Source organism: Phycodurus eques, chromosome 2 (assembly GCF_024500275.1).
Source record: "Phycodurus eques isolate BA_2022a chromosome 2, UOR_Pequ_1.1, whole genome shotgun sequence".
Taxonomy (NCBI): domain Eukaryota; kingdom Metazoa; phylum Chordata; class Actinopteri; order Syngnathiformes; family Syngnathidae; genus Phycodurus; species Phycodurus eques.
In genome coordinates this window covers 11,897,392-11,925,056 of record NC_084526.1, presented here as the reverse complement: position 1 = coordinate 11,925,056, position 27,665 = coordinate 11,897,392, and the positions used below count along the sequence as shown (strand labels likewise).

Here is a 27,665-nt window from a genome sequence, read left to right as displayed (position 1 = left end):
CCTCTTGCGCATTCTAGCATTGTAAATGCATCCACTGCTTGTGATGTCATATGGTGCCCACACTGAATAAAATAGCAACCAGAGAACCACCTAACACAAGTCAAAGCTAAAACGTCACATTGACTCAATTGAATAATGCAACGAAAAAAGGAGTATGTTCGGCAGGGGCTTCTCAGTTTACAACAATTTGAATATAAAGCGGGTATAATACGAAACACTGCAAGAAGGGTTGATGAAAATAACAGAAGCAGAAAAAGTTGCACACTAATACTTCAAAGTAAAAATCAAACAACGATTCCAACTGCACTAACTTTATTAACTTCATTTATGTACTTTCTACTTTTCACACACACAGACACACACACACACACACACACACGCACATGGATTACCTTTATCACTCATCCTAAAGAGGGCAGTGTTGTTCTGCTGGTGAACCACTGGCGTGTACGCGCTTGCCCGTATATGCGAGGAATGGGTAGAGAGATGAGGGTGCGCGTATGTGCACTCATACATTTTGCGTGTGCTTATGTGCCTGATTATGGAAAGGGAGAGGAAGCTTCAATCATTTTAACAGTGATCACCAGCAAGTGAAAAACGGGTGGAGGGCATTGTGATGCCAGCGGGACAAGACGAGACTGTCATTCTAAAGTGTGTGTGTTTGTGCGTGTGTGTGTGTGTGTGTGTGTGAGTGTGTGTTTGTGAGAGAGAGAGAGCAAGAGAGAGATTAAAAGAACTTTGACAGTGTAGTACATGTGAGAAAAACAAAGAAGCTGGTGGCTAACTTTCCCTCTCAAATTTGGTGTGTGTGTGGGTGTGCATGTATTTGGGTCTGTATATGTTCTGGGAGAAGGCAATAAAAATGACTGATCCAAAATGGAATTTTATTGACAGTTTGCCACTGCTTGTTTGCGTCAGAGAATATGATAAGATGATGGGGCCAACCGTCACCGGATACACAGCGCAAGGAGCCTTGGACAGACGACGTGAGGGCGAAGGCGGCAATGGAGGGACAAGGGAGGGAAGGGAAAGGACAAATAGAATGTATGTGTATAAGTAACAGCAATAAGGTGAGATTTAAATATACTCTAATGATGAGTTAAATCAGGATGATGAGACTAAGGGAAGGAGGGAGTGAGGAGGGAGGGTGCTTTGATAACACCTCTCCTGAATAATTAAGAGTTTGACTTCCTGTCTGTGGCTCTCTGATGTGTCTCCAATGGAGCACTGACATCAGATTCACGCATGAACATGTGCGGACGTAGCATAGGACCCCACAGCCTCAAATCTAAATTTTAAAATATGTTTCATTATTAGTGTACAATTTTAATGTATTAGCAGGGAAATATTAGTGCTATAAATGTTGGGGACAATGTGAAGTATATACAAGGAATAATGTATTGACATAATTTAGTACCGTTTAAGATAATACACCTTTCCAAGGTCACTATCCAGGCTTTAGCATTACTGTACATAACTGTAAATGACACACAAACATGTGCATGTACTTCCATGCCTGCTTGATATGTTTGAAAATTCATTTCTGAAAAACAAGTTGCTTATTTTTCATTCAAATGAAATGTTTTTTAGTTTACGTGACACTTATTGATGATGTCTTTTAAATTAAATAATTCTCTTGTTATTTTGACAATAAATAGTTTTGTATATTCAAATCATTATAAAGTATCTGTTTTTAGGGTGTTTGACAGCATAATACCATCTCTTTTGATAAGATAAAAACATAAGTTTTGAGTGTAAAATTTTGAGTATAATTTGTTCGGAGACATCTAAGTTATAAATAAACCCTCCTCTATGGACAAGCTATGAACAGGAGAGAGGGGAGGAAACCTGCCAAACATCTTCCTCATCTCATTATTTTCGTAACCCTAAGTGGAATTCATGAAGTTACAGTTTTTATTATAAATATACATATTGGCTGGCGACTGGTTCAGGGTGTACCCCGCCTCCTGCCTTCAGATAGCTGGCATAGGCCCCAGCAGCCCGCGACCCTAGTGAGGATAAGCGGTAAAGAAAATGGATGGATGGATATTACTGACACTAAAGAGAGACGACTGCTACATTAAAAGAAAAGTTCCTGTCATACTCCTTTCCACCATGTCAACACACTTGACACCTTTTCTGGAGCATGCACCAATCAGAGCGCACACTATGGCCAGCATTAATAAATAAAAAAGAAAGAAAGAATGAATAAATAAAAGAACATACTATATTCCCTGCTGTTGTGAATTAATAATGAGCCTACAAAAGGCCAATTAAACACATGATTAATGCCATAATCTATATAATTGCAGGCAATCATTCATCGCAAGCTAATGACGGAAACGCTTAATATCGATTCACATGGGGTACCTTTGAAAAGCAACGCTTAATTTTTTTCTATGACATGTCATCATTGCAAACAGCTATAAATGCTATTAATAAAGAGACTTTGCAGTTTTTCCTGAAGCATATCATTGATCAATAGTAGGCAGACAAATGTGGCCACGGTAAGCAATTACTGAGTTTTAAGAAAAGGTTTGTGATTCTTTATAGAATAAAAAAGGGGGTCTTATGCTTGAGTTTTATTGAAAAATTCTGATGAGAGCATGTGCATGATAAACATTCAGGAAGAAATCATTTAACTCTCTAAAATGGTAATATATTTGTTTTTAAAATAATTTGTTTAATTTCCTGTAATTCTTAATATGGAAATAAAATTACAGTGTTCCTATTTGACATTTATATTCTGCAAACTAAATACTTTTGGCTAGATACTGCAAATACTTTAATTCACTGTGAACATTGCTGAGTGAATTTAAAATGTAAAAATCAACATTTTTATACTGAAAATAAAATTTCCATTGAGTGAAGAATAAAGGAGTAAGACAGTAAAGAACGGACGGACTAATGAAGGCCTAAATGTGTATTTAGTAAAAAAAAAAAAAAAAAAAAAAAAGTATAAATTTCTGATTTTGATTATGGTAATTGAAAATGGCGGCAAGGTGGGCGACTGGTTAGAGCGTCAGCCTCACAGTTCTGAGGACCCGGGTTCAATCCCCGGCCCAGCCTGTGTGGAGTTTGCATGTTCTCCCCGTGCCAGCGTAGGTTTTCTCCGGGCACTCCGGTTTCCTCCCACATTCCAAAAACATGCATGGTAGGTTAATTGGAGACTAAATTGCCCGTAGGTGTGCATGTGAGTGTGAATGGTTGTTTTTTTGTATGTGCCTTGCGATTGGCTGGTAATCAGTTCAGGGTGTATCCCGCCTCCTGCCCGATGATAGCTGGGATAGGCTCCAGCACGCCCGCGACCCTAGTGAGGAGAAGCGGCTCAGAAAATGGATGGATGGATAATGGAAAATGTTGCTTTAAAGGTCTTGTATTTTGGCTATTTAGACCTCCATAGAGTGACTAACATGGACTTAGTATAAACGTGTCAATTTCATTGAAAAACAAAACAAAACAAAACAAAAAACACCTTGGTTTTGTCATACTAGTGTCCAGAAAAGGCCCCTCTGACAACTACTTCTGTTTGACCCAGTTTTGTATCTGCTTTTTTGGCTAAGACTTCCCCCTTTCCTCTGATTGATTGCCTCCATGTAGAATACCAACTTGTGAGAGCACACGTATTTGTTATGTTGACAGTGCTGGCTCGGGAGTGGAAGAGAAGGTCAAGATCTTCGCTAGTGACGTAGATAAGCTCGAGGAATTCGAATGACCTGATTTTAGGCCTCTCGGCAGAAAAACGTCCGGAACGTACGGAATGCGACTCTGCACGGCGGCTGGAGAGCGTCTGCTGCCCATTAAATTATTCCCTACTTTTACCCTATCCTGGTCTACTCCCTCGCAAGGGTGTGACACAGCCTAACAATGCCTCAGTATCTTTCCTATGTGCGACTCAATGTCTTAACTGTTTTTTTTTTCTACTTTAAGCAAGCTTAGGGTGGATAGATAGAAGTATTCAAGGCTGTAGCTAAACAACTAAGACTCAGGCCTGAAGATAGGGAGTCCTATCCTAACAGCGTGGATGATTTTTATTCCTATTTCACATATTTACTGAGGCACCACGGAGACAATGTTACATTGCAAATACTAGAGAAAGTTGGTTTGGCAAACTATGTCCCCTTTAGTGTGTCAAACAACTGACGAATAGAGTTCACAGAGAGCAAGAAGGTTGTGGCTGTGTCTGTAAGTGGGGTTACATTGTTTGCTTTGCTTCATGCAAACACGTATGCACAGACACAGAACAACCACAGGGACTATGGGAAGAGCGTGCTAGCTGCTGGCAAAGCTGATGCCTGAGCACAGCTCTGATGGGAAAGTACTACTAAACTTCAGTTTAATAAGTGGTCATGACTTGAATTCTTTCTGGATTCAGTTTAAACAATCAGTTGGAATGTGACCAAATAGTTTAATGAGGAGATAACAGTTCCAAGTGTGTTTTTTTTTTTTTTTAATTTCAAGACAACCTCATGCGATGGAATTTCCTTTTTTTTGTACAGTATAAAGCTTTTCTCCTTGTTTTTAAGGTTTGAGTCTAATTCTGGAGCATGTTATTGTGCTTGTTTTCGGTTGTGCTTTGCATTCTCATATGTGCATGCGTGTAAGGGGGTGGGCAAGAGAGTGAGTGTGGCGGAAATCAGATGTATATTCAGTCATGAGATGGCTTCCACCAAAACAGCATACATCCATAAATGCATGGCAAAGATAGGAAAGAGGAGAAGGAGGGAGGGGAGAGGAGCAGTTGACGGACAAGGAGACGGTTTAAAAATGACAAAGGAAAGAAGGGAAGATGGAAGAGTATTAAAGGGAGTGACGAGAGGGGGAAGTTTGTTTTGCAGGGGCAAGGAGAAGGGAAGAAAGAAGGCTAAAGGAAACAAATTGTTGAGAGGCAGGGTACAAAAGAATGATGATCAAGGAAGGAAAAGACAGAAAGGCAGTGAGACAAAGCAAACCATAAAAAAAAACTTGACATGAGGTAATGACAGGAAGATGACAAACTGTTCATTACCAGTCGCTGTATAATTCCCAGGTGCCTCTGTGTGTGTAAATATGGTGCCAACACCGGTCTGGTTCAGGTGATACCGCTGCACTCTTCCATTGGGACGTGCAGGTCGGAACCAGCTCATTTGAAGAGAGGAGGGGCTCAACGCTCTTACCGCTGGAGACTGCACCCCCTCTGGGACTCCTTGAACTGTTACTGCTATCATCTGAACACATGGAGGGCATGCACACACATTGGAAAAGCACAAAAAATATAACATTTATTATATCTAATATCTTTCAGATAACATGTATATCTGGTCATAAACACGAACACGTTAGAACTAATGTAATAAAGACCCTGCGGCAGATAACATTTCGGTTTTCCCCCTCTTATAAGAGCTTAAAAAAAAAAAAAAAAGTCTCAACCAAATTTATTAGAACAATGTCTTTTTTGGGTGGATTTTTAAAATGTATTACCTAATTATGTCTACGAGGTTTATGTACTTTTATGTAGAAACGACTATAAAATGACAATAATGGTAAAGTTCTGAAAACCTCTGACCAAAACACCCACAAAGTAACTTCATCAGTGATACTCACAACTATACACACCACTGTATAATTAGAACCTTATCATTAGTCATAACTTTAACAATAAGCTGAACATTATCAAAAGTTAACTGCTTTTTTTAGGCCTACGAGGGGTCGCTGCTGTTGCGGTATCAGTAGTCACCTGGCTGATGAAAGTGAGACCGTAGAATCGCTGGGCAATCTGCTGCTAATGGCAACAGGGATATCCCGCCTTAATAGACTGTCACGGACACTTCCCCCACCTGTCCCGCACAGTGCTATGCAATTAGAACACTTCTACTATGGCTAAAGAGACGCTCGTGCGCTCATGCACCTACGTATACACACACTGACACGAAGAGCAAGAAAATCTTCAACATTTTGGTCAAACAAAAATTAAGTCTGCTGTACATGTGACAAAAATTAAACTAAGAGATAATTATTGCTTTAGTTCTATGGAAGTAGTGTTAAGGTACGGCTAATTTAAATTTATATTATTCCAATTTTACATTTTCTAATTAATATGGATAGTTTTATCGGTTTATCGGCAATTCCAAAGTGGCACTATTTGCATCCCAAGGAAATAAAATGTATAAATGCACATTCAAACGAACGGAAAATGATCATTTCTAAATTACGCCCTTCACATTGATCTGGTTGCATATTGACAAAATACAAAAGATGAATTCAAATTACCTTTAAAACTGCTGATTCTATGATAAAAACTCACTCCTGTTACTTCCAGTCCTGTTACGTGAGTGAGGAAATTCATTACAGCTCGGCCTGTCACGATAATTTTTTTAAGACGATAGAGATCCCATTTTTAAGTACTTATAACTTGTTTTTAGTCAAGTGTTTTTATATAAAATCACTCCCAACTACTGTGCCTAAGAGACGACACACCGCCATCTTGATAAATGACGTGACATTCACGACGAAGTGCGCATGTCTCACGGCTGTTCCGAATAAATGTAGTGCACATCACGTGTACACCCGATCGGAATAGAACCCCTCACACGTAAACAGTTGACCAGAGATCTTCAATCGGAATGACAAAAAAAGTCTCCATGTAAACCAGTCTGTGTGGTTGGTCCGCTGAAGACAGGCTCTTCACCTGTCAATTAAATATACGTTGATGTTCGTTTTTGTCCACTATTGCTTGAAATAATGTGTGCCACTTAGATTATGCTTAATAAACAGTTACCGTCTCCGTGTGTGTTAATTGGACACCAATACACACAACAACACGGAGAGAAGCTCTGATGTATTGAAGGACAACGCTAAGGTGGAGCGAGCTGTTCAACTCCTTAACTCGTTAGCTCGCAGGCTAGTCGTTAGCTCTCGAATTAGCTCGTGAACACAACAAACAGTTAACTTTCCCTTAAGTGACTCTGTTGAGTGAATCTACGGGCTGCACATGGAGCAAGATTGCGGAGTATTGGACGGAGCAAAAACCGGTAAGAGTGGACCGGCTCACCACAACAATGACAATTTATCGAGTCGGGAAACATTATCGTATCCATTTCATTTATCAAAAAAGGTCCAGTAATTATCGTGACAGGGTTAATTACAACAAAACAATGACATAAAAAAAATGAAGTTGCCTGAGATGTAACAATACACACTGAGTAGTTCAATATGTGCATTATCAGCTTGAGAGTAGGAATAAAAGAAAGACATTTAATTTTATTTCAAGGGAGTTACAATAAGAAAATGGCATCGATTTGGTGGAAAGGCCCTTATGTTGTTCATCTGTTTTCACCTATTCACATGCTTTTTCCACTGTCAGACTTTTTAGAACGTTCACTCTGTCTATCATACACATATAATATTACTGTTAGTAGGAGAAATATTACTTCCTACCATGTACTGCAGTGACAACACAAAATAAAGTGATTTGAAATTAAACTGAGTTTGTTACTGTATATTGGAACACTTTCTAATTGTTTTCTTTTGTGTTGTGCAATTTTCTTTTCTGGGAAAAAAACACTTTTTTCTTGTTGTTTCAGATACAAATGTTCACACAATTTGGGATATATGTGCTTTTTGTTGAACAGTGACAAAGAAGGACAAAAAGAACTTTGTTTTTGAACGCAATTATGGTTAGGGGGTAAAATGGAGTTAAAATAAGATTTTATTCATAAATAAGTAATTGTTAAGTAACTCAAACCATTATTCATAGTACACAACTAGTTTTATTGTGATGAAGCTCTTGCATTTCATCGCGTAGATTCACAAGGGCTGCTGAGCGCATTACTTTACAAGCAAGATGAACGCACACAGTCAACTCACCAGGATTCTAATATTTGACATGTCTGTGATGTCGCAGCAGTGGAAATTTAGCAACTTTGGAAAATGTAAATGGTAAGACATAAAAAGGTCACCTAAGAGAAATTGCAGCCCAAAGAGTGGATAGGAGCATGGATGAGAGTGAAGAAGCAAAAGAGAGGACAACAGATGGGAGAGGTTGACGTTCCTATCACAGGAATGACAGCAGACAAATAGCAGAGGCAACAGGACAAGAGCATTTGAGACAAAGGAGGACCAATCGCTCTTCCAACCTCTCTAAGTGACCAACCGTATTAGATCAGCAACTTCTGTTGTCGCGGCAGGTGTGCGCTTGTGTGTGTATGTCTGTGTCTGCTGCCGTGTGCGGATGCCAGGTAATTGCAGTGGTGTATTAGGTTAGCCCACCTTGTCCCATAATTGGGAATGTTTGGCCAATTTTCACTGGTGTACAAACTAATCCAAGTCAGTTCCTTTCCACTCTCTACTGGGACTGTGTGCGCTGGGTCTTGCGCTCTTCATGCGTGTGCGTGTGTGTGTGTGTGTGTGTGTGTGTGTGTGTGTGTGTGTGTGTGTGTGTGTGTGTGTGTGTGTGGAGCACAAAGATTGAGTTTGTTGTTTAACTGTGCTTGCTTACTGGGGGTGGATACAGGGCTCTCCTGGTGGTCATATAACAGCTGTATAGTTGGGAAAGGTTTCTCCTTAATGTAATAATGGAATATTCACAATTTTTGACATAAGAGTTTCTGGGACACCTATATTATAATTCATTGAGTTAGCACTGAAGTTGACTGATTGTAAGTCTTCAGTCCCACAAAGGTTTGGACTTCAAACCACTATGCTTGATGTCAAAGACATCAGCCCAGCAAGCATCGAATAATGAACCCTGTACCTACGCTTTGCTTTTCACTTATTCAAAAGAAGGAGCAGCCTCCACAAGAGGTGTTAATATAGAACAAGGTATGTACATCAGTGATGTTAACTGACACCACGTAAAGCAGGTGACGATCCCAAATGTACAATATAAGCTGAAAACGGTGACCTACTTTTTAACAGTCAATCCTCAAAATGATGATCTAACTATGACGCCACGCACTGCCCACATTAGAGAGTGTAAGAAAAAAAGAGTTTAATTATTTAGCATCATCTACAGTATCTGTCTGTGATAACTGCTTCTGGTTTGAGTATTACTTGGGCAAATATCCTTGTAGGAGTTTGTCAAAGTCTGAGCTCTGGTATTTGTCCAAAATGGCTTCTTCAAACAAAAAATGACTAATTCCTGTTCAGTTTTCGTGCATGAGTTCTTGAGACTTTTTTGTGCATCCTGTTATGATAGACATGTCCGTGGAATTTCATGTCGATCGGTGAAACTGGTGTCAGGAGCATTTTTATGTTTTATTCTTTTTTTTGTGGGGGGGGGGGGGGGGGGGTCAGAGAGTTGTTTCTGGGACCCCTAAAATACATTTTCACTAGGACACAAGCACTGCCTGTTGCTCGAACCCTAATTAGGTTGACTCACACAAGTCTCATCTTAATAGTGATGATTATGTCCACATAAAAATGGGACAACGTTAGTAAACAAAGTGTGGCTGACATTTGCAAAGATTAACCAACTAACTAACCAATAATGTTGTACTTATCCATACACTGGGACTAAAAATGGCAACGCAAACACTAGACGAAAATGCATATTTCACTATTTACAGTATCGCTTTAACCATTTCACTCCCCCTTTTTATCTTTCCCCTATAACCATTGATACTATCTATTCCAAGTCTTCATTATTGGCAACATTAATCTACTTGTCTTCAATTTGTCTAGATACCAAAGCTGTACCTCACAAACGTTCCATAAGACCATCATTATCCTCCATGCAGCCCTCCTGGTGACGCATCGGCCTCTTTACATAACTTTACGACAAATAACACAGCACGTTCAATCAGCTATAAAAGCAAGACAGACACTTTTCAACAGGAGCTTTCATCTGTGCTAAGCTGGTGAAATTAATTGTTGTGTTGATATCAGCTCAGCTACAGCGCCAGAGATAGCAGAAGGGAGTTACTGTGTGAAGCTATTATGGATGTTATCGCAAACATCAGGTGGACTCAGCAAATCCACAGCCTCGCACACCGAGGCAGAGCACGAGCGGCATCGTGTTCTGACATGGAAACAGAAAAACATCCATAAAGTCTGAAAATATCATGCTATAAAGTAAGCGAAGTTGTAAATATATGGACAACCTTATAGCTCAATAGAACAAGGTTAAAATGAGGAGAATTCTATGATTTAAAAAACAAACAAACGATGGATTAGATAAGAGCATGAAAAGGAAACCAAACTAATTCACCATTAGAACTGCAACCACGGCCATCTTGTGTCAGATATCATTCAAGAATGCTCAATAATTTGAATGCAGACATCCACCGAGGCTTAAATAGTTGTCACCTGCAACTTCAAACCAGCACTTGAAAGTTTGGGAGGAGGACATTCTCAATGTACCATAACCTCCTTTTAATGATTAAGAACCAACAAAAGCACAAGAGATTACAACTTGGTCTTTGAGACAGGTGCAGAAGCATGTAAAATGTGATTTTCCGTGTTAAATTTGAAGTGTTGCCAAATGTGCAGTCTGGATAAGATCTGGTGAAACTTGGGGGCGCGGGGCGGGAAATGTGGTTGGATGTTAAATTGTCAGTAATGACAAGGTATTACTTTAAAAAGTATTACAGTCATGTGAAACGTATTGGCACCTAAAACAAACCACGTCCATTAAAGACATCAAAAGAGTTCTTGCTTGAATAGAGAATTGTAAGCCTTACAGGAAACCTCAATGGAAGCAGTATGTTCTGTTACTTCTTGGGGACTCCAAAAATTGTAAATGACACAAACAGTCTTACCTTTGTACTATCAGTGCAACCAGCCCTGTTGCAGGCCCGTAGCTGGTAAGTAAATTCTTGGAAGGGTCTGATCCCACTCATGTCTGTGAAACTATTCTCTTGGCCACGGTAGCGCTCTTGTCCATCACGCAGTATCACATAGTGGGTAATGACTCCTGGCACAAAGGAAAACAATATCAGAGAAATTATAAACATTTCATAGATTTAAAAGATGAAGTCCCTTTAAAATCGAATCGTGCTTAATATCTAAATTTATACATACCATTAGGTTTAGCAGGTGTTTGCCAATGCCACTGGATGATGTCACTCCGTTCATCCAGACGTCTCCATCGAGGAGGGGGTACCCCCCATGGTTTGTCTTCAGCGGTGGTCACCGTGATAACGTCACTGGTGCCCCGGCCAAAGCTGTTCCAGCCCCTCACTCTGTACTCGTAGGTGGTGAAGGGCTCCAAGTCCAAATCTAGGGAGAGTGTAATGAATGTAATGTTACATAAGGGAGAGGGTAAAATAGTAACATATTTCCTACAATAATCTGGAGGGTGTTAATTTACTCAACTGCAGGCAGTAACAGGTGTTTATTTGAAGTAAGACATCTATTTAACATGAGGCCTATTTGGTTGGCATATAGAGTATATTCTAATGCCTGTTAATTGGTTGACAAGGAATGGTGAGAAACAGAATTGGAATATGTAACTGCATAAATTGTATGACTTAAATAACAAAAGCTAAAGTTTAATCAGTCATTCACAGTAGTGTGCATGTGATGTATAATAGTGACCCGAACTATACTGGGTTAGGAATATAAATATAGTCAGTGGCCTTTATGTCGGCAAAACCTGCATAACCACACAATAATGAATGAGCGATATAAAAACTCTGTCATTAAAAATCACAAACATTATTTTTTAGTTTGCGGTGGTGTAAAGCTGCATTGCATATATTTGAGAGATTCTAATATTTTGCTTCTCTCATGTAGCTCAATAAGGTAAACAAAACATTAGAAACTCCTCTAAGTATGATCTAGTGCAGTATTACCGGCACACATTGCAAAGTAACTACAATATAATAATGTTTTGACAATATATATTGTCAAAACAGCCCAATTATTTGGAGTAATTGTGCACTAAAGTATAACACAGGGAACATGTTAATGTGGAGGTCCTAAACATTATGTGGTTACAGTAACAGCAGTTCAATTTGTGTAAACCACTCAGGGAGCATCGCCAATGGCAGCAGACGTAACATGAACATATAACAAATAAATGCATTGGTCGCTACTCGACAAGCTGTAAATGTGAGGCAGTGACTGGGGCCTTGTTACAGCCCTTCTGCTAGGGTACGCGTACAGTGTATATAAACGCCGATGTACTTGCTCACCTCTCACACACATATGTGGCATGCCTTTTAAGAGAGCTAAGGGACTGCTGCTGTAAATGAAAGCACGTTTTAACCACCAGTCTGGGACTATTGTCTTTACTACGGTGAAAGCTCAGGCTGCAAAAACACACACGCAGTGACATGCACATGCAAATGAAACAAAGGGTGTGCCACCATAAACAGACACGTGCCTCAAAACTGTTTACGTATTTGATTAAGAAGCGACTGTGGTAAGCATCGCCATGTGTGTGGCCATTACGTTATAGCACACCTTGCTTGTGTGAGATACAGTAAATCATGGTTCAACCTAAGGGAACTATAGCATGATAGCTGGTGTGTGCGTGTATGTGCGCATGGGCAACATCTGGTGTATGGTGGGTGGTGACAGCTTTATGTGCCTCTGCCCAGATGGTGTCACAGCATCGCTGAGAAACTGATCTTAACCACCTCAAGCACACATGCACAAACACACAAAGCAATGGAAACACAGATTTTGACAAACATTTTTGGAACACACACGCCTCTACAACATCACATGAGAGCTCAATTCAGTGAATATAATTAACTGTAGCTGCTGTAGTTTTGTGTTGTTAGTTTTATTTGTTTTTATTTTCATATTTATTCCAAAAAAGAAAAGAACAGGGTCATCAAGGGGTGAATGTGAAAAGAGAAGCATATTCAGTGGTATTTTTACTTAGGGATTTACTCATATATAAAATCTATTTTCCCCATTGAACTTAAAGGAAATGCCAATCCATTACAGCCCCCCAAAAAAACAACTTTTTTTTTATTTGTTATTTTTTAATAAAGAAAATATGCTGTGTATTGTATAAAAAACATAAAACACAGTAAAAGATAATGCAAATAAACTAGTGTTATTAAGTGGAATTACTGTTTTGTACTGTAGTCGTCATGTATTGAATGTGGAGTTGGGTTGGCTTAGTTGGTTGTGTTCGCCTGCGTGTGAGCGTCTGGGCATATGTTGTGGCCTTGCAGCAGCTCCCTGTGAGTCTCTTCATTTTGTATCTGTGTGCTTGACTGTTTGTTCCATTCAATAAACTGCAGAAAGTGCATCATTGACTGTGGCTCTCCCTACCCACATGCAAGGGCATTACAGTAACTTAATTGCTCCAGTTTTGTTTCATGTTACGGTCAAGGTACCACATTATGTGAAGTAAATATTCACAGTCAAAGGAGGAAGAGGTTGAAATGTCACCATAGGCATCGCCATTTCTCAAGATTAAAGAAGTTTGTTAGTTGCTGAATTGTTTTCACATTTCAATTGAGGCGCGCAAAGTTGTAGTTTCACCGTTAAATGAAACAACTTACAAATTGTCTTGTGTGTTAGAGTCAATATTTATAAAACGTATGAGTTACCACAACTGCCAAGGATAAGATGAACTGCTACTGTTCAAATCAGTCAAGACAATATCACAAAGATAGAAAAAAGGAAGTACCTGTATAAGTGTATCTTTTGGCATCTCCGCTGTACACTGCCTCCTCATGGGACGGGCACAAACTCCGTTCATAACTCAGAATGCCATTGTGCAGATGACTGATGTTTTTATGTGTGTAGGACCCTGTGATGAGTGCTTCAGATGTGGCAGTGATTGTATGGGTGTGTGTAGCGGAGGGAGCGTCAACATGTGCAGACAGAACCCATGTGCAGGCAGTCGTAGATGGCTCAATGTCACAGGAGCCACAGTAAGCTGTGGAGGATGCAGACACAGGACATAGAGCACCCTGCAAACAGCCACTCTGAAGAAAAGGGGAAAGTGACAGTTTAGTATATGTAGACATTTCTTTTACTTAATCGGGACATTTTGTAAATATTGTATGCTTCCAACTTTGTGGCAACAGCTTGTGGAAGACCATTTTGTGTTTCCAGTGCACTAATCAAGGTCCATAAAGGCATGCTTCGCTGCCTTTTGTGTGCAGGAAGCCAATCAAACATCTTTGAGACAAAATAGAACAGAGATTGTGAGCCAGGCCCTCTCTCAGATCCAACATCATTGACCTCCGACTTCACAAATGTTCTTTTGGATTATTCAATAAAAAAAAAAATCTTCCCAGAAAAGTTTAAAGCTGTTATAAGTGTGTGTGTGGGGGGGGGGGGGGGGGGGGGGATATTTTCCCCATGTTTATTTCCAGTAGGTGTAATGGCCATGCGTCCCAATACTTTTGCCCATATAGCGGAGCAAGAGGTATCTAATTTAGTGAAAGTAATGACATCATTACAGCTAATGGGGTGCTACCCTTTGTCCTCTTGTGCGCTCACCAGAGTGTGCGTCTTTGTGTGTGTTATACTGACTTTAGAACACACTGACACCACGACCCGAAATGATGAATGGAAGATGGACCAGCCCCCAACTCGAAGATAGTAACTGGATGTGACTGTTATTTCAGTCATTGTCGATTAGAATGGCTAACAAAGTTAACAAATTGATTCATTGATTGTTAATTTCCCCCATTGTTGACCAAGAAAATGTAGTGAAATGCCCAGCCCACAGATAACATGCCAATAAGTCTTCTTGGGACTCAGAGAGCAGCATTGAGACGAAATCGGATTGGACATTTCATAAACTATGATTGCCATGCACAAAGTTTGTTTGTCCGTGATCTTCTTGTTGAAAAATCATTGTAATAATACAATGATCAAACTAACAAAACACAATCTAACCCTAATGAGAGGCACATTTCGGTCTTTGAGTTTAAACGATTAAACGTAATGCTATTATGTACATTCAAGCAGAATAACAAAAAAAAAATAATAATAATAATTCAACAAACCTCCATCAAAAGGCCTGGTGTGGGCCTGCTGGCACACACATGCCGTTGCGCGTCAAAACCAATTCCATTGCAGCATTCTTGTTCTTGAAGTACAACCTTTGACCCACAACACTGCAATTTGACTGTGGTATTGCCCGATGGATGTATTGTTGGAACTCCATCACTGCCCAAGCAGCAGAGAGACGTAGAAGAGTTGATGTACTCTTGACCACAGCAGGAAAAACCTAAAGAAGAAAAAAAGAAACAGCTGTAGATGTGCATATATAATATGTTTAATATGATAAGGCCTCCAATCCATTTTCCTTCCATTTTTGTCTTTCTTTGGGATGTGACTTTGCAGGTAGGGAGCACAAGTGTGTTGTTTCCAAGAGCCGCCATCTCTGGCAGCGATAAGTAACACCTGTCTGCTACTGATGCACCTTCAGCAGCAAGGTGACATTTAAAATATACGTACACACGTGATCATGCCATCTTACCCGAGATTGTTAACTGCCAAATGACCTGGATCATGGAAGCTTTGATTAAACTTTAGGTTGAGTAACCTTTCACTGTTTTTTTTTGGACATTTTTTGTTGTTGTTGATTTTTCCTTGTGTTTCCAGTAACAATAAAAAAAAGCTTCCAAAATATGGTTGTCATTACACTGGAAAATGTTTCTTAGCCATCACGTCACACATTCTGCATTTAATAATAATACATTTGTATTAGTGTTTTTCATTACACTCAAAGATACTGAGAGAAACAATCTAAAATAATAATCAAAACTAAAAAAACTGAGGCCTATGAAACTGATTTGAATAGAATTGGAGGGTATAAAAACAAATAAAAATAGTAGCTTCTAAACTTCAGTATACTGTCCATTTTGAGCATCATTATTAAAAACATTTGGATTATATTAAAAACAACATTTGGATTATACATACACAGTAGCTACATTTAGTTGAAAACCGTAAGAAAGAATACATTTTTTAAAATAATATTTTGAAAATGTATTTTTTTTTAATATTTTTTTTTTTTCCTATTTTCAGTGAGAAACAAAAATGAATGTTGAATTACAGTATGTTTACATACTGATATCAAACGTGAATTTTAGAACAAATTAGAGTCCCCGAGTTTTCTCAAAACGGAGGCATATTTGAATCACAAACTAAAACTTCTGACTTTTACCTGTGGTGCACAATAAAAATGTTGAATGATTGTTTTGAAGTGAAAGATGTCTCCCGAAATAACATCAAGTGTGTGACATTGGTGTGTGTTTGCTAAAGGTGAGGTCGTAGATGTGAGGGTGAAACAAAAGTCAGAGGGAGCTGAAAATGGTAAAGCGTCTCTCCTGTGGCCCTGGTAATTACCCAGGTTGAGGCAATCAGGTTAGTGAGACATCAACACAGCTTAGCTGAAGGGATTGTCATGATCTGGCCTTTCAGTGGATTAGGGCCATAATATTGTCCTGCTATAAGACTGAGTCAGCAAGTCACCTGCTGTGAGGATGCATTGGAAATTGAAATGAGCAACGCAAAGAATGACTTAAAGATTCTTTCTGTGCTTATGGTAAAAAGGACAAATTGTATTTTAGCTGGAGTCAAATGGTAAAAGCTTCTCATTCTAAATCAGGGTGGGTAAAACTATAAGAACCTCTAGCCGCTGGTCTTTGGTGATTATTCAGCTTCTGGTTCAAATAATGCAACTTTCATGAGGTATTTAGTAAGCGTATCCTAACAGTTGATGACATGCTGATCTGTGGCGCCGTCCACCTCCAGCTGTGGAGCTCATTTTATTTGACAGTAGACATTAAACACCAAGTCATTGCTTTGTGTCACGGCCTTGTCCTCTAATGGGGTTGCAGCTAGTTGCGGTGTGATAAATAACTTATTGTCGAACACCTCCATCAAAGTTAACGCCTCATGCAAATCAAATGCCGTGAAGCTATCGTATTAACTGACACAATCAGGCAGAGAATCTCATCTCTGGTCTGTCGCCGTGTTGCCGTGCTTTGTAACCTCGCAACCCGCATGACAGGCATCGTGTGACAGCACATTGCGAGCGTTGGACGTGTTTGTGATTGTGTGACATAAAGGCAGTGTGACGGCCGGTAACTCACTTAGCGGCGGCAGCTGTTGCAGAGCAGAGGCTCGCTGGCCAATTCCCTCAGCGCCTTACTTCAGCTTCAATGACGAGCAAATAAACAGCTCAACACTTTTCCAAATAGCTTTTCTACACATCGCTTGTCCTCTCGCCATCCTCACCTTTACACCCCGCCTTTCTTCTAGGCGCTGGCACCCCTCTACATTTACTTTGTGACTATGGATCTATTGCAAGCTATCAACATGGGGGCACATAATCCTTAAACTAACTAGAAAATTTATGGCCGCAAAGAACCAAGATGTATCTCACTGGGCATCCTCCAATTGATACTGTACGTACCATAAAACAATTGTTGAACAAAACAATCAGGTTCCAATAAGGTCAGCTGAAATGAAACTTTTAACTATCTTTTGAAGGACATTCAATCTAAGAGGAAAACGCGTCATAACTTCATCAAAATTGAAAAAAGATGAGTATCACAATAAAGTGCCTTTGAGACCTCCTCATTTCACCCTCCAAAAGTTTGGATTTTCCAATGAACATCATATTCATTGTATTAAGAAGGTACTATGCTGTTAGAAATGCATATTGGTCACACTCACATACTTTTATTTCATAAACAAATTGCAAGGGGCCAATGTACATGGAAACAGCAAAATATGGGCTCTCGCAGACAGGGTAGACAATGATAGGGTGGACAGTTTTGGCTAATGTAAGCAGTTATTTAGCACATGGCGGACACTGACATCACATCTGTGTACTGTTTAACAAATACATTTCCTATTTGTGAAACATTTTTTATGTCAATTGATAGTTCCCTATGACAGAGTGGGCATGTTAAGATAGACAACATCCAACGACAGCTTTTTCCATCTACAGTACAATCCCATTTACTATGTTATCGGTGGAAATACGGTAGAATGTTTCCATTAAACTAACAAATTCACAAAGTTCCTATACAGTAGTATACAAGCATCCACTGTTTACGATTAACTAAACTTTAGTTTTATATTATCACGCATTCGACAGAAATCTAATCCCTGTCTTTTGAAAGCATTATCTGTGCTCACGTTTTAAAACATGCAGATTGTGTTTTCTCGTCCTCATTGTGTGTATTTGTGAATGTGTTTGTGTACGTGTTGACAACGATTTATCACACAGCTCTTGTTTTCTCTGTAGCATCACGGAACGCTTGAGCCCTAATCTTCAGATTTAAGTTGGATTTGCATACATTCATTAACAGCACCGGGACCGCTGCATCAACACAAGGTGCTTAGACAACGTGAATTATTATTAGGGTTTCAGTCATTCCACTTAATGATAAGTCAATATTTAGCCCTGCCAATGAACTACTGATAAAAATGTGTGTTGTGGATTAGGGTTATCCGGGCTCTCTCTCGGAGACTAAAACCCCTCTACAACTTTAAACAAATCAAACACTTTCAAACACGTGAATATATTTCAACAAATACGAACACAAAGTGGTGGAAAACAGTATGTGACACATTCCAACTAAATTTATAGGTCACATCAGGCAATGGCAATAATGCCATTATTTATTGTTGACTGACTACTTTTTGGCATGTTTATTGCACAAAACAGGCTGTGCATTTTTTTTTTTTCCATTTGAGTGACTGTGCACACTTTGCACTATTTTCTCCTAAGAGTTATAAAATACAAAATATACAACTAAATCTAAGTAAAATGTAAAATATATACAAATAAGTAAAAACATGAACAAAAATACAGGATGACTGTCCTCAACTCTATGCAGCTGACAACCTCTGGATTTATTCTTGCCAGTCATTAAACCCAATGTAATAGAAAATTCATCATCATAAGTACATTAACAGAGAGAGAAATGTCTCCTGTGTTCAAAGAGCACTTCATCTTAAAAAAATAAAATAAAAAAAATCAGCCAGACGCTGCTGTTTGGAATCCACTGCTGTTGGCCGTTTGCTACCCATCATTGATGGAGGGGATTTTGGCAATGATTTGCATGGACAGGCGCATACATGCATACACACATTGACTGATATACTCACTCCAATTTGAGTGCCTTTTGTCAGAAACGATAAAAGGAATGTTTGTCTCAGAGTATATAGTAACATGAAACTGCATTAACATATTCAGAAGATGCAGGAACAAAAAACATATGGAAGCATGCATGCAACAAATAAACCAGCCGTGCAAAACTCGACACACACACATACACAAGCACACACGCATCCACTCTCCCAACTCCACTCGGCTCAGACTGAGCAAGCTTAACTACTAGGATAATTTCCCCCCAGCAAATGGTCACTGTGCCCTTGAAAAACATATTTGATTATTACTTTTTCTCCCCCTCCTCTTTTTTTTCTTTTAGCATCATCACAGCCATTTTCATCACGCGCTCTGATGATGGCACGGCAAGGCGCGTTAAGATAACACCCCGCCACCGCCAGGCTTTTAACACTTAAACGGTGAAAAGGGATATTCAGATTTGTCCTTGAACGTTTGGATGGGGCCTGCTGGGCTGGACCGAGGGAGGGAGTTAGCGAAGGAGTTAAAGAAATGCTCAGACTTTTTTGAAGAGAGGAAGACGTGAACTTTGGGAGGCCATTTATGGTGGCATGCACATACTGACAAATGCGTATGGTGGGGACTGAAGGGTCAGCGGACTAGTGCACAATCTAAACTGTAAGTGTGAGGGGGAAATTATTAGTGGAGCTCACACTGTGGTACGGACTTATGGGGGGAGTCAGGGAGCAATGGGATGCCAGACACCACGCACATCTCTTTAAACATCATCTAATCTCACATGAATCTTACCAGAACATCTAGCATGCAAACTCAGAGAGGGGAAAAGGGGGGCAGATGAGCTGGTCTTGAACTTGCACCACACCGGTCAACATGCAGGATAAACTGGGACAACATTTTCTACAACTGGTTTGACAAAGTGGTGTGGAGATCCACAAGGGAATTTGTTCTGTATTCCTCATGTATTACATTGGGCAATTGACTATGAATAATAAAAGTGTGGTAAATGTCAGAAAACTCAAGAATGAGAAGCTTTACAGTTGAAGGCCCCCCGAAGTCAAGCAATTCCCAATGAGACCATATAAAGTACTGGAAAAATGTGCCATTAAAGTTCAGAGGTCGAACAGTCGTCAAATGAGGCCTCCGCATATCTTGTGAGACTTTTTATTTGATGCCACCACTATAGTCTACCAATAATGGCAAGGAGGAAAAATATGAAAACCATCGAACTGGGAAAGGAACTGAATGCGACGTGGAAAATCAGTATACCTGTCGTAAAAAAGGAGAATTAAAATTTGACCCCCTTGTCCAAGTTGTATGAAATGATGTTTCAACATCAACACATAATTTGTGAATGTAAGAAGATCAGAAGATGGACTTCTATAAAGGTGATTAGGAACATTTACTGTAAACGCTAAACCTTTGACCCCACGTAATAAACCTCCCAGGAAGCAAACATACGTCACACCGACATCGGCATTAGAAAGGCACGTCGGCCGGCAGTTGCCAACGTCTGACAAGCATCGGCCAAAAAGCGTGCATTTCTTAGCTTTATTAAACGTCTTAGCATGGTCGGTTTTGCGTGGCTCGGCTGGCCAATCCCGCCCTGCTGTTGTGTGGGCGGGAACTGACCCGTCTTCGAGCGCAGCGGCTGCACATTGTGCATAGCTGCATTGATTACACTACCAGCCCGCAGCTCGTCACCAGTATTATTACATATACATATATATATACAGGTAAGTTATCATTTCAATTAAATTGGAGGAAATTGACAATGTTGTCACTGGTAATGTATGTGTGTGCTACTGCAGGAAAAAGCCGAGTGTGCGAGGAGGCCATATCCCGGCTGCCAGCTTTACTTGACCAGCTGGCTGCGATTTTCAGTTCGGCGTGTGCTGTACATTCAACTCAGTCTGACAGCTGATGTTACTCAAAACAAATCCGTATGTCAACACGGAACCAAACAATATCGCTGGCCATGAGTTCGACACGTGGTTTAATTGATGATACTTACACGATGCCGTGAGATATAAAAGTCACTTCCTTCAGTGGTAGAAGTAGAAGAATTGTGAAATGCAGCAGTTAAAGTGTTGACAAGACTGACAAGAATCCTCTTTGGATGTGGTGGAGGCAAAAGGGTGCGTGATGACATTTCTGACCCTGATTCTATTTCCTGTGATTTTCGTTTGGGTGTGTTTTTGTCCCATATCAAGTAACACAAAAAAACAAAATGGACATTGTGCATTAAAGTCTGGTTCAGAAACAGGCATGTTTTCCCAGTGATTGTGTTGCTTTGACATTAGATATAATGGCATATCTGTTGTTGACCAATACTGGCCACTCATGCCAGAGTAGCATCTGCTCCATTTGCACACGGATTGAGGAGTATCTGCAACATTTGCACAATCAACATTGTCCCAGATTATCGCACTACTCGCTTGAAGTCTCGGCGCCCTTTGCACAATGGTCATTGCACCGGACTATTGCAATATCAGTCTTTCAAACTGCTCTAAGTGCAAGAGGACTCTTTTTACACAATTGTTAAAAAAAAAAAAAAAAAAAAAAAAAAAATTACCAGCATTACCAGATAACTCGCAACCCTTTATTGCTCAGTGATTGTTTTTTGTCAACTTCTTTTTGTCTGAAAAGTGTTCTCTGTCAATTGACTGTCTGTTGTTGTACTAGAGCGGCTCCAAAAATTATTTGTCAATGGGGGGGGGTGACAACATTTTACTTCCAGATATTATTTGTTGACGAGGGAGGGGGAGACAGCCAGGGGCCTCCCAAGTGCTCAGGACCCTGGGACAGTTGTCCCCTCTTTCCTACCAGTTCAACGCCCCTGATTGTTATTGTGTGTGTGTGTGTTATGTGTATCTCTGTGTGTGCACATGTGCATGCAGGCCGGCATGTCTGTTGCCAGACGGCTGTCTCCTGGCATTGGTGTTCCCCTGCAGCGCATCTGTATGGTTGTTGACAGTGTGGACGGTAATGTGTGATAGATCGCACTTTAGGGACCCCATAATCACATCAGCCTAACCTAGTCTATCAGCTGCGCACAATGGGATACCCTTCACTCCTCCTTTAATCTGCTCAATCTAGTTCCCTCGCACACTCTTATTTTGTAGCTGTGATTTGAATTCAGCTCCAAACATTTATTTTTTTCAAAATGTCTTTTTTAAAATTTTATTTTTGTTTGATTCAGTGCGGGAATTAGATTCCAAAATACATTATTTTTGTAATACCTGCCACTTTTTGCAACTTATTTCAATATAGGCTATGGATTTTATCACATATCGGTCACTAATCTGTCTGTCATTCAAGCGACAAATGTGTCAACATGGTGCGAGGGAGCATCGTGAGTGACCTGTGCCAAGGTTAAGCAGGCTATCCTATAATAGGTGAGCATGTTGTGTTTCGGAGGGTCTTGAAGCAGACGTGTGAGGTCGAGGTTGCATCGCTGGCCCCAGGGCTCCCCCCACACCGCGGCGCACCCGGCAAATGGCCCTTAGCCTCGCTAGCGCCGCTAGCCCTGCGATCCATCATACCATATGCTCTCAATGGGGAAGCTAACGCTAATGACTGATGAGTGGCTGGGAAAGGAGAGGGAGGGGAAAGAGCAGGCAGTGAGGAGGAGGAAGGAAATGTGGTTACCCGTGAGGGCCGAGGAACACAAGGCCAGAGGATGGAGCAGGGAGTATATAGAAAGTTAGAAGAAAAATATGATTAAATTAAAGGTGATATTTGTAGATGTAGATGAATACAAGATATACTTTGGAAGAAAGGATTTAAAAAAAGAAAAAAAAAACAGTCTAAATGGCAACTCCATAATGGTGAATCCTTTGAAAACATGGAAAAGTGATCATGGGCATGCAAGAGAAACGGCCGTTTGTTGACTTTTGTGTACATTTGTAAGTGTCTGCAAATTTCCAGGCTAATAGAGAACTGTAGGCCTGTACATATGGGGCCATTGTTCATTTGTGATGAATAGAGTCCATGTGTCTGTCTCTGGCACTCAACACTAAGTGAACCCCGCAGAGCGTACCCTGTTGACTCTGTGTATGTGTGTGTCTGTAATACGTATAAGTGTGAAATTGTGTGTGTTGTGAAGGAGAGCGAGAAAGTGTGTTATTTGTCCTGCTGTGTGCTTGGCAGTGCCCTCAACTGAGCCATCCAGAGTGTGTTTCATCATCATCTGCCATGACAAAGATGTCTAATGACACACACATTCACCTATATGCACACAAACACACACATACATAAACAAGTGCACACACGTACAGTCCCATCTGTGCCATGGTATCCGGGTGCTTCGGGACACTGCAGGAGGAAAGAAAGGGAAACGACCCCGCGTTCCTGCACCATGTGTGTACTCCCCTGACGCTTAATTCTTCTCTTTCATTTTCTCTAGTTGACCCTCTTTTTTGTTTCTTTTCAAGTTCAACTACAATAGGAGACCGAACAATTCTTATGTGGGTCAGCACTGAATTGAACACCTCAATAGACACTCACCTCCGGCATGTGCCTGAAGCTTGACATTCAGATTCATACATCATTCACTGAGAAGTTTGTTCGGGGAATGTTGCAAAGTTCTATATTATGGGTTTGCGCCAATAAAGTTTTGTGGAAATCTGTTTTTTTGTGAATATATTTTTTTATTACTTCTAGCCTAATTGTCTCTGACCCGTGCCTATACAAATTATAATAAGTTTGTGATATTTTGTAGCTCTGTATTCTCTCACCTGGAATGTATGTATGCACTTGACCCTCCTCAGCACCACCACAGCAGACCAGAGCATCACCTACAATGTGGCCTCCACAACACTGAACCCCATAGCCATCGTGGAGGCTCCCACTGCAGCACAGCTGTCCGCCTTTGGTGGCGTAGGGAGCGCCCCCACAGCAGCTGTCCCCAGGCCCCACTGAGACACAGCCCTGCGAGTGGTCGGGGCAGCAATATTCATCTACAAATACAAGGTCAGATGAAGGGAATTGCTGTAAAGTCAAACAAAAGTAGAAAAGAACAGATCCCATGGAACATACTCACTAGCTTTCAGGTGAACATAATATCCTCCACAGCAGTGGTGGTCTGGGAGAGATGGCAACAGTTTGCCATTGCAGCAGACTGGACTGGAGGAATTTGTAAAGCTAATATAGTGTCCTGCACAGCAGTAATGATTTGGCATTTTAGGATATAATATTCCAGTGCAGCAAACCTGGTTTAAAAAGAATAAAAAAATAATCAACTGTGTATGTCTCTTGTAAAACGATCACTCATTTGAATGGAGGACAATGAAATCATACTAATATGATCTTTGTGGCTAACCCTTCAAGTGGGTATGGAAATCAAGGAGGCTCTCACATTAACTCACCACAATAATCTCTGAAAGTTTAAGCGAAACTGGTTGAAAATTGTGACCTCAAACATCCTTGATGCAGAATACTACAAAATCTACAGGGCTGTTGTTTGAAGTCAAATTTACAAGAAAAAAAATTATATGGGAACCTTTCATTGGCTGTTGCTAAGTAACACTTTAATATAAGTTTCACAAACAGTGAAATAGACTGCTTTGCTACATCAACACCATAATTTCTATGTACAGTTTAAAGACCTTTTCTTACAGCTTTTTCTAACAACACTGATTTTTTTTTGCATATACCAACTTCCGTTTAGTCACTACTAAAATTACTTATTTCCCTTCTTTTCACTGTGATTACAAAAGGCTGCTCTTTTGTAATAATACCAATCTTCCATTGAGATTTGAAGGCGATTGCTCGACATTGAGACAAACTAAATCCAGTGCAGTCACTTTGTACAATTATCACATTTATGCCATTGATTAATCCAAAATAATTTGGATACTGAGTGAATGTGCCACGTCACAACCAAATGCAGGTCCGGGGTAGTGACAGCAAACATATTAGCATATAATGTCACACGGTACAAAAAGGCACTCATCACATTTACAGAAGTTTTTTTTCCCCCATATAATTATTTACAGTCATAAGGTTACTATGCCTTCCTAATTACAAATTCAGGTTACATTGCTGCCATAGAAATTAAAAATAAACCAAAGAAACCCTGTGATGTCATTTTTCTGAACTTTTTAAAGAAAAGCGCTACACCTTAAAAGAAGAACATGACAACATACATAGGAAGCTAATCACCTGTTGGTCAGGGTGGAAGCATGTCGTCCCGCACACACGATGACTAGCTGGACACTGCAAGTAGGAGCAACTGAGAACTACACTGCCTGCATCTCTGGACTCTTTCCTCACATAGGGTGTGACTCCTGCTGACCGAGAACCACATGACCCTAAGGTCCGTCTTAAGACCTCATAACCCAGCATGATGCCACTTGGTCGGCCTGGGGGGGACCAGTCCAACTGGACAACCCTGAGAGGAGAAAGAAACAGTGACGAAGAAGGTGAGGTGTGGCTGTTCTCCACAGTCACTCTTACAATTCAAAATGTATACAAAGTAGCACCACCTTGGACTGAGAGCTTGTGCATGTGGTATGGTCATGTCAGCAGGTAGGTCCTCCACAGTGGTTGTCTGAGTAACATTACTCCGCACACATGCATAAACGGTGCACACCTCCACCTGAAATATACACAACCACATGAGGAAATACATGACACTGCACTTTTTTTATGTGTCAGTGTGCATACCTGAACGTTGTAAACAGTAAAAGGCAGCAGATTGCCCAGCAGGTAGGACCCTGAGCTGTTGTCTATGCTGACATGTTTGTGGTCATCAAGGTAAACTCTGTAACTAGTAATGACTCCGTTGGGTCGTTGAGGAGGAGACCAGAGCACACGGACAGTGCTGCTGTTAACTGGAACCACCTCTGGGGCAGACATCCCATCTGGCTCTGAAGATTGGTGCATGATAGTACATAGACCCAAAAACTTCAATTAGCTCATTCAACAATAAAGCTGTGAGACGTGATCATGAGCACGTCTCATGATCACGTTACAGGAGAAACAAAGACAGGGTAATGTAACATCATTTGCCACATTTCACACCACACTGATTTGACGAGTGTGCATATAAAATGTTACACAAAATCCACAATACTAAAATCTTAAACTGGCCTAAAACAGCTCTAAGCTTGAGATCATCAAACCAGACTTGTAAAGCTGTCGAATACCTGTGAGTTATGAAGAAAAATCTGCAGAGTGCAGAAAACTCTTCGACTCATAATACATTTACTTCTCATATTGTCCACCTCTTTATTGTTGTTCATTTCGCTAAATAAAACTGTAAAATGGATAACCACTTCCTGAACACATTTGCTGAGTGTCATATTGTAAAATCAAGGATGTAAAAAAATGAAAGAAAATATGCCAAGGGGGAAAAACTATATCATAGATATATGGATTCAAGAGTCTGTAAAGGTGTGATAAATGTGATGAAGTTGAGAGTGTCTGTACGTAAGTTACAGTTGCAATGACATGAATCCTTCCAAGTAAAACTCTTGAACAAGTAACATTTCTCACCTTTAACCAATGTACTGCACTAGATTTCATTGACAACAAAGGAGCGTATTGCTCACATGCAAACAGCACTGCCCTAAAGGGTTTGCGTGTTTGGGCTGTATTAGGTCAAATACATTTGTTAATGGTGTTGTGAGTGTATGACGTCTTATGGCTAAAAAAAATAATTACCACAAGTCTCCTCTCAGTTAAACGTACCATGCTTTGCATTTAGCACCCAATGATTTTCTATTTTTAATGCAGTTTTTAGTATACTGCTCGGATTAAAGAGGAATATAAAGGCTTCCGCGCGTAATTATACAGTATTTATAAAGACATTGGGGGGATAGAGAGAAATAGATGATTAGAGGGAGTGGAAAGGAAATAACAAATTAAAATAAATAACAGCCTCTGAAGTGATGACATTGTCCACAAAATTTGCTAAGTTTGAAAAGCTCTGAAAACTAGTTTTGCTCTCTATGAAGGAAAATGCAAATGTCTTTTTAAGTTTTATTTCGACGAAAGGATAACAACAACTTTTGACAATGGCCACATAATTAGATACGTTTTCCCTGCTCAAATGAGATCAAAGGCAGCATTTCTGCCATTAAATATATAATAATGGTAAGTATTATTGTGGTGGTAGTTTGTAGTGATGTAGAACTACACTGAACAAATTAAAATCTTTCAATTGCATATTTTCCAGTATCTATATGACAGGATCAAAATAATATTATACTTTCAGACTGATTTAGTGCAGTTCTAATCCACTAATTAAATTCACAATACTAAAGATGTAGCATACCCAATGTAGAGGACAGTGGGAAATACATATTATTGATTGTGTTCTTTTCAAATATGTAAACAATAACCTTGACAGAAAGCTAAAGTAATGGTAGCTAGGTTGCTATGTCTTGTTGCCTGGCCCTGTGTGTACTTTGTGTGCGTTATTGCTGTGCGCTGCTGACAAGCTTTTTACAACACCTTAAATCTGCCTCGCATGCACACTCTGTATTGATCTCATGCCTGGCTACATGTATTTAACATCTCCGGTGAAGCACTGAGACACAGTGAAATGCACATTAACACAGACACTTAACAAAGGTGTATTGCATTTACACACTCAACGCAATACCACCACTTACATTAACACTTGTAAACGATATAACTAACACAAAAACAC

General features: G+C 40.1%; 1 protein-coding gene across 6 annotated transcripts in view; it reads right to left on the bottom strand.

Moving 5' to 3' along the window:
* ush2a (Usher syndrome 2A (autosomal recessive, mild)) overlaps positions 1-27,665 on the bottom strand; it is a 239,970-nt gene that overhangs the window by 50,313 nt on the left and 161,992 nt on the right. For all 6 annotated transcript variants that reach the window (XM_061667225.1, XM_061667224.1, XM_061667255.1 and 3 more), the window contains 10 exons: positions 25,676-25,878; positions 25,495-25,607; positions 25,172-25,400; positions 24,051-24,219; positions 23,746-23,967; positions 14,904-15,127; positions 13,571-13,871; positions 10,999-11,196; positions 10,737-10,891; positions 5,009-5,207 (listed from right to left, as the gene is read on the bottom strand). In XM_061667225.1, the coding sequence (XP_061523209.1) occupies positions 5,009-5,207; positions 10,737-10,891; positions 10,999-11,196; positions 13,571-13,871; positions 14,904-15,127; positions 23,746-23,967; positions 24,051-24,219; positions 25,172-25,400; positions 25,495-25,607; positions 25,676-25,878 (2,013 nt within the window). The remainder of the gene's footprint in view (positions 1-5,008; positions 5,208-10,736; positions 10,892-10,998; positions 11,197-13,570; positions 13,872-14,903; positions 15,128-23,745; positions 23,968-24,050; positions 24,220-25,171; positions 25,401-25,494; positions 25,608-25,675; positions 25,879-27,665) is intronic.